This window comes from Vulpes vulpes, chromosome 7 (genome assembly GCF_048418805.1).
Source record: "Vulpes vulpes isolate BD-2025 chromosome 7, VulVul3, whole genome shotgun sequence".
Classification (NCBI taxonomy): domain Eukaryota; kingdom Metazoa; phylum Chordata; class Mammalia; order Carnivora; family Canidae; genus Vulpes; species Vulpes vulpes.
Window position 1 is genome coordinate 51,383,104 of NC_132786.1, and position 12,700 is coordinate 51,395,803.

Consider the following 12,700-nt stretch of genomic DNA (forward strand, 5'->3'; position numbering starts at 1 on the left):
CTGCAGTCGCTGTAACAGTCCAGATAATCTTCCTTATCGGAGCGCAATAGTGCAGAGCCATTGTTATCAGGCCCCGTCAGCGATCGACTGCATTCCTGGTTTTGTGTCAACATTCCTTACCTATTCAACATCTGTCACAGGCATTTTCGGGCCCTAACAAACAGAACTGACACTGCAGGGTATGAGGAGGGTGTGCTTTTATTGCTCTACGGTAAGAAAGTCCCTTTGGTGGCAGTTCTTAGTCCACCAAGAACAGATGCAACTGAGATTGACAAAGGGGGGGGCGGGCACAGGCATCCTGGCCCAGCCAGGGCACACCTGCGGGTCCCCATCCCCAGGGAGGAAAACCAACCTCTCTGCCAGCGCTCGGCTCGGCGGACCCCTCACGGACAGCAGCTCCTCTTCCAGCCGCTGCCTCTCGGCCTCCAGGCGCTCCAGTTCGCCCTGAGTGCGTTTTTGCGGGGTGACAAACTGAAGCTCTTTCAAAAGCTCTTCTTTCTCGTTAATCAGCATCAGCTTCTCCTTCTCGATATCCAGCGCCCCGGGCCAGGTCTCACTGTCCAGTTTCGACAGTTCAATCTTGAGGTTGGCCATGCTAAAAAATAAAGCCACAAAAGAGGAGTGTGCATACTTAGAACTCCCCAGGGGGAGAGAACCCAAACCAGGCTGGGCTGGGGGCCTGGGTGCTGCGCTGACTTTACTCGGTGACCCTCACCAGGCAGGGGGCCCCGTGCTCCGATCCCTGGACTCGCTCGACACCTGGCTCTCGTCCCCTGCGGGGTCTTCACCTTTAAAACACAAACAAGCACACTAGCCTGTCTGAAAAAAAGAGTGAAAGTCAAAGTACACTGAAGCTTAAAGAGCAGAGTGCCCCGGGAGTGCCCCTATGGGTGACTGCCTGTGTAGGGTGACAGGAGGGATACCTGGAGGGCTTCCGTGTTCCAAAACTACAGTAAATGATGTCTGATGTTCATTTATAATAGATTTATAATAGATTATAATAGATTTTGTTCCTCTGGGTACAGATGCTGTTCCCCTGGTAAAAGGGGGGGTTCCTTGGGGTCAGATGGGCAGTGACCGGGGTATCAGTGAGTCACGGAGGGACAAGGGGAGGAGAGAGAGCAGTGGTTTGGCCAACCAGTATTGCAACAAAGTCAGCCAGGCAGGCTCCGTCCGTGTCTCCAAGGAAAGGGAGCCGTTCTTCTTCACCCCATTTCTCCTTCAGCTGTGTAGTGAAATCGGTGTCTACAGCGTTTACTGGGCATCACTGAGCCAGCCCTGGAGACATGACTGGCTGCCCTCGAGCTGGGTGTCCTCCGCCCAGGCAACACCCAGTGAGCCCCCACCAGCACCCATGGGCAGCTATTGTGGCTCCATCAGAGCGACAGCAGGTGCTGGAGTAAGGACGATGGGGGGCAGGAAGATGGGAGGAGGAGAAGGAAGAAAAACCAGTAGCAGGGAACATTACTGGTTTCATGATTTTGCCTGACCTCAGATTCTACCGTGTCTCGAGCTAGCTTCAACAATATATGGTAAAGCTAATTCCTCACTGAAGAAGAACGTTCTGACCACCTGAACCAAACCACCTGCTCAGGGGCAGTGTGAGGACTAGTGGGATCATTTACAAGGTAAATGGCACACGGCTGTTTGGACTATGAGCACAACATCAAGGCAAGTTATGAACACACCTGATGTTGGCTTAGGGAATCTATACTACCATAAAAAAAAAAAAAAGCTCGATGATCACTTTGGATACAGTTACACAGCACATACCAGAATATGAAAAATAGAAAGGGGGCATTTTATTCTCCTCATTGATGGAAGAAGTTGTAGAAGGGAAGAAAAAAGGTAAACACAATAATGTCAAAACAAAGACGAAAGTGTATCCACATTCTTGCACCAGTTTTGTTTCAGTTAAAAAAAAAACAAATTGCCATCCCTCACTGGCACTGATTTCCACTCAGCGCCTGTGCTTGTGATCGATGTAACATCAGCTATTCTTCAGCTATAACCACAAAACCATAAACAACTGTCTCAACGTGCTAGAAAATTAATCATCAAAATGCTAAATAAGCATGATATTATTAGCTTCATTAAGCACATAAAACAAAGGCTGGAGGAGAAAACAGGTTTCAGGGAAAAACAACCCGCCTCTTTACTTACTCAGAACTGAGGAAGAAAAGCGTTTTCAACATATGCTTAAACCCTTGAGATTTACCTTCTCATCAGCATTGCTAGGAACTTTAAAATAAAAATCTCAAATGGTAACAGGACAGCAATGCAACCAAGTGGGAAAGAATCAATGTCTTAAGTTTTGATGTGACTGAATTAACCACCGAACTGGGAATCACAACGTAATGAAGGAAAGAAAGGCATCTATTCCTTGTGTGATTGAGCATTAGGCGGGTCTTTTGAATTTAATTTGGAAAAGGTACACCACATCTGGGGAACAAGGTATGATGAGGGTTTCCAGGTATATCTAGGAAGAGAAATGCTGTGTAAGCTCCAGGTAGAAAAAACGGTTAGCAGCCAAAGTAAAGTAAAAACTCAAGCTGATCCAAGGGAATTCAAGTTGAGCCCCAAAGAACCCGGTTGCATGAGGCCTGATTCTCCAAAATTAATTCTGAGTTACAGCCATTCTCCTTCAGAATGCCAGACAGATCCTGGGCTTTGTTTACAGCAGAGCCTAAGAGTTGTGGCTGTTAACGGGTTGGTGACGCCCACAGCCAGAGCACCACAAACAGCATCCACCAGAGGTTTCTACTTCCTGGGCCACAAAACCACGCAGCAATCCTCAGTCCTTCTGGTGGGCAAGGCATCAGCCTGGGCTCTGAGAAGCAGCCAATAAAACATAAAGAATTTTTCATAACCTCATTATACATTTCAGAAATGTATAATCTACCCAGGAAAACTAGTAGGCATTAACATCGGCTGAGTAAAATGTTATTCAGGGAGACTAAGTGACTTGCTCAAGCATACACGGTTAGTAATTTGTAGAACAAAACCTTTTTTTTTTATTTCAGTCATCAAAGAACCAAGTAATATTAGTAACAGAGAACACAAAGAGGCAAATATTGTTTTTAGGCAAATCAAATAATTGCTTTGTTAAAGCCAGATAACCTCCAAGAACTTTGGCTAATTACTTTTAAATAATCCTCATCACCAGTAACAATGGATATACCTCATTATCTGATAGTCATGATAGGAAACTATGACATTCTAGCAGGTTCTCAGCTGAGCTTTCCATGTTTTCAGGGAGGAACATGATAAATTTCTGTCGCCTACAGAGTGATAATGCAGTTTATCCCCCCAATGTCTTCCCAGATAATAAATCAATTTTATTTAAATTTTAAAATTTAAACTCTAAACTTCAAAAACTTTAGACTCTAAGAAGGAAAATAACGAAATCAAATAATCAGTATGACCCTCTCCCTCAAAATGAGTAAGGTGTCCAAATTATGAACACAAGTTGAGCCTGTCTACTGGATGAGGAGGGACAAGTCTCCTGAGCTTCCCTCAAGCAGAGTCACAAGATAAGGAAAAGAAGGCGTAGGGCTCTAAGGGTCTAGAAGGTAAAAGAGGGCAATAGGAATCTCTCCTCCTTTGGCCTGAAGGCAGTTGCCAGAACAGATACCGCAGCATCTTCAAGGACGTTGGCAGGAAGTCTTCCCCTCAGCCATTTATTTACCTTAGAGGTCCTTGGCCACTCTCAAGTCCTGTACGTGAGTCACTATGTCATGATCCTACCTCAAAAACCAATCTTCCCACTTCTACTTGTGAGTATGTATTGTACAAGCTCAAAGCTTCTTTCTTCCTGAAGGGAAGGGGGCGATTTCATGCCCACACTTCTCATTAATTCTCCCGGTCCTTCAGCTTGGGTGGGGGGAGACTGAGCAGAGACGGGGGATCTGCAACCCTCACATCTAAAAACCCTCAAGAGTAACGCAGGTAAGAAGGCATAGGGAGCACCCAGCAGATGTCACTATAGGAGTAAAGATTAATTCTGGGAAAGAAAATACTGTTTGAGCCCATTGACCACTGAACACTGAATAGCTCCCCTGTTGTTACCTTCTTTTGGCTTCTTCATACTGTAGGCTCAGCCTGACCTTTTCAGCTAAATTTGATCTACTTCTCACTCCGATCTGGTAAAAAAACAAAAGGGAAAAAAGTCAATTAACTCTGCTAATGAATGAAGGTAAACTGCTTTTGTTTCTAGGAAGCCCAAGTAATTGGAAAACTAAAGAAGATGGTCTTGAAATTGGGAACACCAGTTTAAAAAGGCACTTACTTTCTAGTCTCAGTAGGGGCAAAACATTTCTTTTTAATTCGAGCTGCTCTGTTTTTCAAAGACTTTAACATCATTTTCTCTACACATTAAATTCAAGATAAAAAGTATTATGTCAATGTTTCTGGTATCTCAGAGTTTACAATGGGTGTACAGGTCAATAAAATTAATGAACTGAAACTAATTTCTTTGTCTCCATGAGCCCAAATTTCCATCATTTAGCTTCTAAATGCATAAAATATAAACTAAATAACTTCAAAAAATAATTTCTCAAATAGGTAAGTCCTACTGTTGAACTCTACCTATTTTATTTTCATAGCACAGAATTCAATGAAGCAAAAGAGAATACGAAAATAACTGAGAATGGACTAGAAAAGTAAGTATCTGCTAAATGGTATCCCAAAGAGGATAATGCAAAACAGTTAATAGTAGTCAAACCACATTAAATATTTTCAAGTGCTGCGCATAAACCACAAATTAAACATTTTAATACAAACAATCTTTGATCTACAACAAATTGTTGGTTTTTAAAGGCATATTTTTTGTTTCTCATTAGCCTCAATGTTTAATTGAAAAGATCTAGATTTCAAAGGCCTTAAATTTAACAGGAAAAACTTAAATTCTCAGGCATCTCTAACCTTTCAATGTCTGAATAAATACAGTCTGAGAAAGTCTGAACAAAGCTGTTCATATGGACAGATCCTGATATGCTTGGCACCCAGACAAAAGGGTCTGATTTTTTAAAACCAATCTAGGAGTACGGAATATTGAATCCACACAGCTGCAATTCAAACCACCTCACTAGCCCCTGTCCCACTTGCCATCCATATTGTAATTCAGGCTTGTCGAGGACAGCACTGAGGCCAACCTTCCACATGGATAACTTACATCTCCGGAAATGCTTGTCTGTGACCCGGCATCAAGGGTCTGTCTGGAGAGAGATAAATGGGAGTTCACAGGACTGGATCTCAAGTCTGGCTCGGACGTGCCAATGCTCTGATCCAAATGGAACCTCTCCTGCAGCTTAGCAAGACTCTGTTCAGGAAACATAAAATCCTACATAAAGCTTAACAGGTAAGATGCAAAACTTCCCCAGCAGGTAAACTCAAATTGAAAGACTGTGCTCTCAATAGGAAAAACAACTACTTTATTTTAACAAGTACTTATCACTTTAAGTCACTAAAAAATTAAGATTAGAATATAATTTTGCACATATACATGTGTGACTTTGGGAGTGTGTGAGATCATAATAAACAGGTTATCTTACCTTCCCCAAGATAGCCTGGTCATTACTCACACTGTGCATAATGGCATCTTTATATGTAACACATGCATTTCTTATTTTTAAAATTTCATTCGAAAGAGCTCTATTTTAAAAAAGACTCATTTTAACTACTTACTCCATGCCTTTGCAGAAATTATGGAACATGGAATACCTAAAATGCAAGCTCAGTGTCGATATATCAAGAAAACTTCCTACTTAGCAGACTTCTGTAATTATGGCACTTTACATCTGGAAGAGACCCAAGAGGTTATCTGCTCCCAGTAATGTCAGAGATGAGGAGACCGAGGGCCAGGAGTCTCAGTACCGGCAGCTGCTCCAAGCTCATCTTTATGTCTACTGCATGGAACTGCCAGAGTGATAACGTCTGGTTTTGTAAGGTGAATAATCACGAGGGAATGTGCCTGTTGTCGGCACCCACGCTTAATAAATTGAGTTTACTTTTAAAGAGAAGATGTGAGCAAGTCAAAGTATTAAAAAGGAGAAAAATCTTAGCTAAAGTTCCCCATAAAACATTAAAATGATAAGAAACACATTATTACTAACTTTTAGAAAAGCCAGGATTTAATCCTGATATTTATAATTCTTATGATAAAAAATGAGAAATGTCTCCCCAAATGAGATATGTGCCTGATATGTGCCTTTTACCTAAGCTTCTTTATTTTCTTTCAAAGGAATATTTATGCAAAATGTATATTCAGAGTGAAAATTAAATGGTCACATCAAATAATATAAAGAAACCTGTTAGTGGAGGCTTTTCTATTTTTTCATCAGTACCATGAAAAAGAATTATATTTTTCAAATCTGTGACTATGTACCTATCAGTTTAGTTGGTCATGACTAGCATGTTTTTTGGTGAAAAAGAAGACTAGAAAGTCACTTCAGACCACATTACTAGTATTAAGAATATTAAGAAATATGGTGTGTGTGTGTATCTCCAAATGTAGACATTTGTGTGTGACTGGATTGTCATGTAGAATATATCTCTTACTGTGGGGTCATGGCCAAAGAGGTCTGAAAATCATAGAGGCGACCCACCTAATATCCCTCTCAGCTCTATTATTGATTGCTGTATCTACTAATTAATTGTTTTATATACTTTAAGTAATTGAAAAGGAACCTAATCTTTTAATTTGATCTGGCCTGTGTATAAATCCAAATTTCTTCTTTACAGGAATAGTTCAAGATAACCTAAAATTGCTGAATTATAAGGTTCCAATGTAAATTTGCTCAAGCTCTATTAGCTTTTTTCAAAGGGCCTATGATGTGCATTTTAAGAATTACTGATTTAATCATCACGAGCACAGTGGAACAAAATAAAAGAATATCCAAATACTTTTCTATGTTTCACATATATATTTAAAACCACATATTCTAAAGCAAGACCGCCCAGGTTTGAACCATAGTCCTACCACTTCTAAGCTGTGTGACTTTAAGGAAGTTACTTAATTTCTCTGTAATTTCCTGTCTGTGAGGACAATACACGCCCATCTCTAGGGCTGTCGTTAGAATTAAAAGAACTACTTTCATGGAAGGCAGGGAGAAGATTGCCCAGCACACAGTCAATACTTACAAGGATTTGTTACTAATACTATTATCTTTTCTATCTCTTTTGTGTTATTTCAAAATTCCCTAAATGCAAAATTATAGGTGTTTAAGAATATGCACCTATAGTGAATTGGCATTTTGAAAACTGACATGAAGTAGTTGAATATAGTATTTAAAGGTAGAGCTTCTACTAAGAATGCAAACATTGCTACTGGCTCTAACATTTTCCCTAAGACACAGGCTAAATCCTTACTCAGAGCTCCAGATAACTGAAATACAAAGAATTCTCAGATCTTGTGATAATTACAGGATGAAGGAAAGCTAACAGGAAGAAGAGACATACTCTTAAAAAAAAAAAAAAAAACAACCCAACTGTACCTGCTGAATATAGATATTTAAAGTACAGGGTTGTTTTTGATCACTGAATGGTTGTTTCTTTTACACACAAGGCTGGATCACTGAGAACTAAGCATCCTGGGCTGAGAACCATACAGGTAACAAGGGATCCTCTGCCATGAGCAGCTTTCCCGGGATGACTAGATGGGTCAACATCCCCCATATCTAGGTTGCACCTCAGAATCATCTGGTATGGGGAAAAGCTCTTCTAAGCTCCTCATATACCCTCCGCACACTCCTCAAGGCATATCCTCCACTCAGCATGACAGTGACATCCCCTTTATGCATCCTGGGCTAAGGATCGCGATTTAGATAACACTGCTTATCTGGGTTCCACATGAGGCTTCAGTAAGTTGCAGGGGGCACCAAAGTGCTGATCTCATATGGGCTCCAGGATCCACCACCTCCTGCCTCAAAGGCCATCCGAGGCCTGCCTTCAATTGGGTGGAAGCAACCTGTTCTCCTCCAAAGCAGCCTGTGGCCCCAGTGCCTATGCCGAAGTCCCTCTGAATGAAGCAGTGTGACAAAGGGCCATCCTGACTCTGATGGAGTACTTCTGCACCAAGGAGGGTTCCTGGGACCCCAGGAAGCAGGTGTCCAACTTAACGGAATGTTCTGAAACATACCTGCATCAGATCTTGCTTTTCTTTTTCTCCTGAGCTAATAGCCTTTCTGATAGATTTCAGTTCAGTTAGAATGGCTTTGGCTTCACTAAGTTCATAGCCACTCTGGCCTCCAGACATTTTTTTATCAATTCTGTTAAAAGGGAAAAAAAAGAAGAAAAAAGTCAAAGAGTGTTGACAGAGTACAAATTAAACAAACAACAGGAACTGGTCTTCCGATTGTAGGAGTTGGCTGATTTTGCCATTTGCCTCCCCACATGCCAGGAACATCCTCCTGCTCCTCCAACCAGTTCTAGCTCACACTCTCCCACCACCCACCTCATGCCCCCTCCGTTTCAGGCTCATTTTGTCCTCAGTTGGCTTGGGTGGGTCCACCATTGGCTGAATTCAAACCTACTTATGCCAAGCCCAGCCTCCACCCTGAGACAGGTTAAGGCCACGGGATAAGGATTTAACAGGACAGAAGTGTCAATAAACTGGACAACTCCAGGAAGTACAGGATTCCTCACTGTGGCCTAATTTTACATATGTCATAGTATCTGTGTAAAACCAAGCACCGTGCCCATGGCCTGGTGGGCCTTTCCTAAATGGGAGTGATAATTACTTATACTAGTGAGTATCCTACAATATTTGGATTGAGTGGTTAGTTTTTTTTTTTTTAATATATGAAAAGTACTTTTTTTTAAAGATTTGATTTATTTATTCATAAGAGACACAGAAAGAGAGGCAGAGACATAGGCAGAGAGAGAAGCAGGCTCCACGCAGGGAGCCCGATGCAGGACTTGATCCCAAGACCCTGGGATCACACCCTGAGCCGAAGGCAGATGCTCAACCACTGAGCCACCCAGGCATCCCACTTGTTCTGTTTTTATGACAGTTGAGTTGAGATAAAATTGCTTGCCTTGCCGATGAGCTCAAATCTAGAAATTAGGAGAAGGGCAGATGTGTTCATCTGTCAACTAACATTGAATAAAGAGCTCTGCAAGGAGCTAATTTATCACCAACCCCCCCCGCCCCCACCCCCCCCGATCTGCTCGCCAAATGTCCATAAAGTTCACATGGTCACCCTATCTCAGATAATTTCAAGTAACCTAATTCTTTGTGCATGAAGGCCACAACCAAATTACATAATTCATTTTTAAAAATGGTTTAGCAATGTCTTCACTCTCATTCTCCCGGTTCCCTCCAACTGCCAATGCTGCCCAAGATTCATTTTGAATACAATGTGGGGTTCCCTTGAAGAACATTTGCCTATGCCTATGACCCATCAGCCAATGACTCTCATACTCAGATATATTCTTAATCTTCTCCACAGAGAAATGGCACCTATTTAGTTACAGAAAACTGGGTCTGAGCTCATTTGGTTTAAAACATTTAATGATTTATATTTAGTTCAATGTGAGGGGTATAATCTGAAAATAAAAAAAAAAATCCACCAACAATGCCATCTTATTCACTCTTCCAAAGTTTACTCAAGCGAGTAGCTTGTAGATAACATATTTCCCCAAGTACTACTTTAGTAAATATTTTATTTTTGCTGAACAAAGTCTTAACCTAAGAAAATAAAATAAATTTCATCAAAGGTTATCCAATAAGTAAAAGTACAACAAAGTCACTGAATTGAACAGGTGCTAATGCAGGCACACATAGTGTTTAGGGTGGGAAAGCACCCCCAGAGATCTACTAGTCACACTTCCTCCAAGTGAAAAAGCAAAACCAGAAGGTTTATGCAACTTTAGCTCCTAAAATACATAAACAATTAGCTAATCGGGGGTCAATCCTCAAAATGACAGATGCAGGCTCAGGGCTCTGATGACTATTACACCTAGAAATTTTGATAAAACACAGACAGTACTTCGAATACTGGTTAATTCCATTTATTTGGGAAGGGATTCATGAGCAAAATTGTTAGCTCCCTTAAGCAGTGTATCTACCAACTTAGTTGAGGCAAATGGCTTATTTTCATTAAAAAAAAAAAAAAAAAAACCTGTGAGATCTCATGAAATAGCTACTAACCCAGGACTCTCAAACTGTGTCCAAGTGAATTTCTAAAGCCCAAGTGATTTCTTCCTATTTGTGTCAAACCTTCAGAATCTCACAGTTAAAACAAACCTTTAAGTCAGAAATCAACTTTAACATCTGAAAACAAAAAAAGCCAGTCAGCCGTTTCCAGAAATCAACTTTAATACTTAAAAATAAAGCAGACTACCTCAAGACTGCTCATTTACATTTCAGAGAGCTTTATGACTGGATAAAAATATCCTGGCTGCCCATTGTTCAGTCGGGTGCTAAGCATGACAAGCACACACCATGTAACTCGAACTGTTGCTTTCCCTTTATCTCCACATTTCTCCTTTTTCTCAACTCTTCGGGCCCCACCTTTTCTCTCTTTTTTAATCCTAACTGACCATAAGTCAAACAAAATATTAGCATTATTTGTTGATTTTTAAAACAAAGGACTGTGTTTTTTGTCTTAATCTGAGAAATACCCATTTGTTTTTAGTTTGAGGAATACCCTAAAAAAATTAAAACAAAATTTGATTTTTTGTTTCTGAGTACCGTATTATTAATTTCCCCTATATCTTAGTTTCTTTCAAAAGAGAAGAAATTCCCACTTGCATATCTTCCTTGGAGAATATGTGCCCCCCTGAGCCTGATTTTCATAGGCTAGGTATATGCTTTTTGGCTGGCTGAGTGTTTCACTTCTCATTTTCCACTTTTGAGTGAATGCTGAAGGTGCCAAAATAGAAATGTCTTCTTGGTGGTATCCGTCTACACATAAGCTATGCTATGGTGTCGGCCAAAGTCAACTCTGGGACCACAGACTGAAATGAATAATGCAGAGAATAAAACTACATTCATTCATCCAGCATAAACTATTGTACTCAGTAAAATGAAAGCCTGAGTTCAAATTACATTATGGCTCCAGATTTGGCAAAAAACAGTCCATTCTATTGTGAAGAAATGAAAAGTTACAAAAGCCTGCAGTAGGATTCTATTTAAATCTTTTCCTGAAATATATTTTCTGTCCAAACCCCAAGGAAAAGTCCCTTTATAGTATCAGGAATGTGGTTTCTTGAAAAGTATGGTCTCTGGGTTCAATCAATTATTCAATGTTCTAGTAGTATGGCGGTTAACATTTGAATGAAAACAGCTTTATTTTGTCTATAGTTAGGATCAACAAGAGAGTTCTCTGATGTTAGATATCATATCTTTCTGCTCTTGGTTCAAGGGATTAGAATCACTGCAAGAGAATGCCTGAATTTCTACAACAAATGTCTATTGTTTTCTTGTGGAATGTTATTGACAGATTCTTAAACATGCCTTGGATTCCTATAAAAATTGCTTGCAAGCAAACTGCTTTAAAACAATACAGCATTGTTATATCGATGTAACAAAAACAGCAAGTTTGGCTAACCTTTAATCCCGGTGGTGACATGAGTTACAATTTCATGTGCCTTAAAAATGTTTAACATATAGCTCAACTTTTGTAGGGTTCTTCAAAGTTTGTTTTCTCTCCCCACTCCCACTACAATGCCCTCCTTTATGTTGATAGGCAAACACTAAGTATCACATTTATGTCCTTCTGGGTCTGCTCAGATCTTAGGGGCGGCCAGCTGAGGTTCTTCGAACCCAGTCATACTTGAGAACTACCTGGGGGTCTCACAAAATATACCCAGATGGAGACCAAAAATTGGTATTTTTAAAATAGTTCCTTAGATTATTCTACTATGCAGTCAGGTTTGAGAACCACTAGGACAGGAGCATCTGAAAGAATAAAATGGTTATGATGACTTGAGGTGAGTGGCCAAAGAGAAGAGTGAGCCATGAGACCAATATCTGAAAGTAAAGAGTCGTGACTGCTGTCCTGAGCTGTAACTCATCACGCCAACACACAGAACCACCATTTGTTTGTGTGGCCAACAAATGGACACAGGAGCTTTGAAAGGCGTAATGCCTTGCTGCCCAGGACTGCTACAGAGGGAATCTGGGAGGAAGAACATGCAGGCGATCAGGGACTCTCTACAAACACTGCACCACAGCTGGCACAGAGCCCCGTGCAGAGAGGATGGAAGCAAAACCCAGCTGAATGCCTTTGGAGGGATAATGCCTTCAATCCTCTCTGCAGTCATGTGGCTGTGAAAACCATCAGCTTCTTGCCTCACCCCAGAACCCTGGGGAAGGGATTGTGAGGGTTGGAGAGCCCCGTGTGCCTGCCAGGGTTTAGCTGGGAGAAGGGTGGCTTCTGGGGGGCAGGAGACTCCAGATTCTGCGGCCCACTGTCATCCACCTCTTCCTTAGCCTGGCCCACTCTAGAATTAGGCCAGTGGCCCAACAGATTTGATCAGAGAACAAAAAAAGGATAGAGGGACTGCAGGAAATGAGGAACTCACTGGGCTGACATAGAGGCAAGGGCATGCCGCCAACCCAGAGCCCAGGGCAGCAGAGGCTCACTTTGTCCAGCTGCTAGAGCCCAGTGCGGAGACACTTCCTGTGCCTACTTCCTTAGAGCCATGCCTCAATCTTCAAGCAGGCTGGCAGGTGCCCCAGACACAAACTTAATGT

The 12,700-nt window shown here is 41.3% G+C and overlaps 1 protein-coding gene across 2 annotated transcripts in view; it reads right to left on the reverse strand.

Annotated features, from left to right (window-relative positions):
- Positions 1 to 12,700, reverse strand: part of WWC2 (WW and C2 domain containing 2) — a 205,613-nt gene that overhangs the window by 59,558 nt on the left and 133,355 nt on the right. For both annotated transcript variants that reach the window (XM_026018206.2, XM_026018208.2), the window contains exons 6-9: positions 8,138 to 8,267; positions 5,174 to 5,320; positions 4,069 to 4,142; positions 353 to 595 (exon numbers count right to left, since the gene is read on the reverse strand). In XM_026018206.2, the coding sequence (XP_025873991.1) occupies positions 353 to 595; positions 4,069 to 4,142; positions 5,174 to 5,320; positions 8,138 to 8,267 (594 nt within the window). The remainder of the gene's footprint in view (positions 1 to 352; positions 596 to 4,068; positions 4,143 to 5,173; positions 5,321 to 8,137; positions 8,268 to 12,700) is intronic.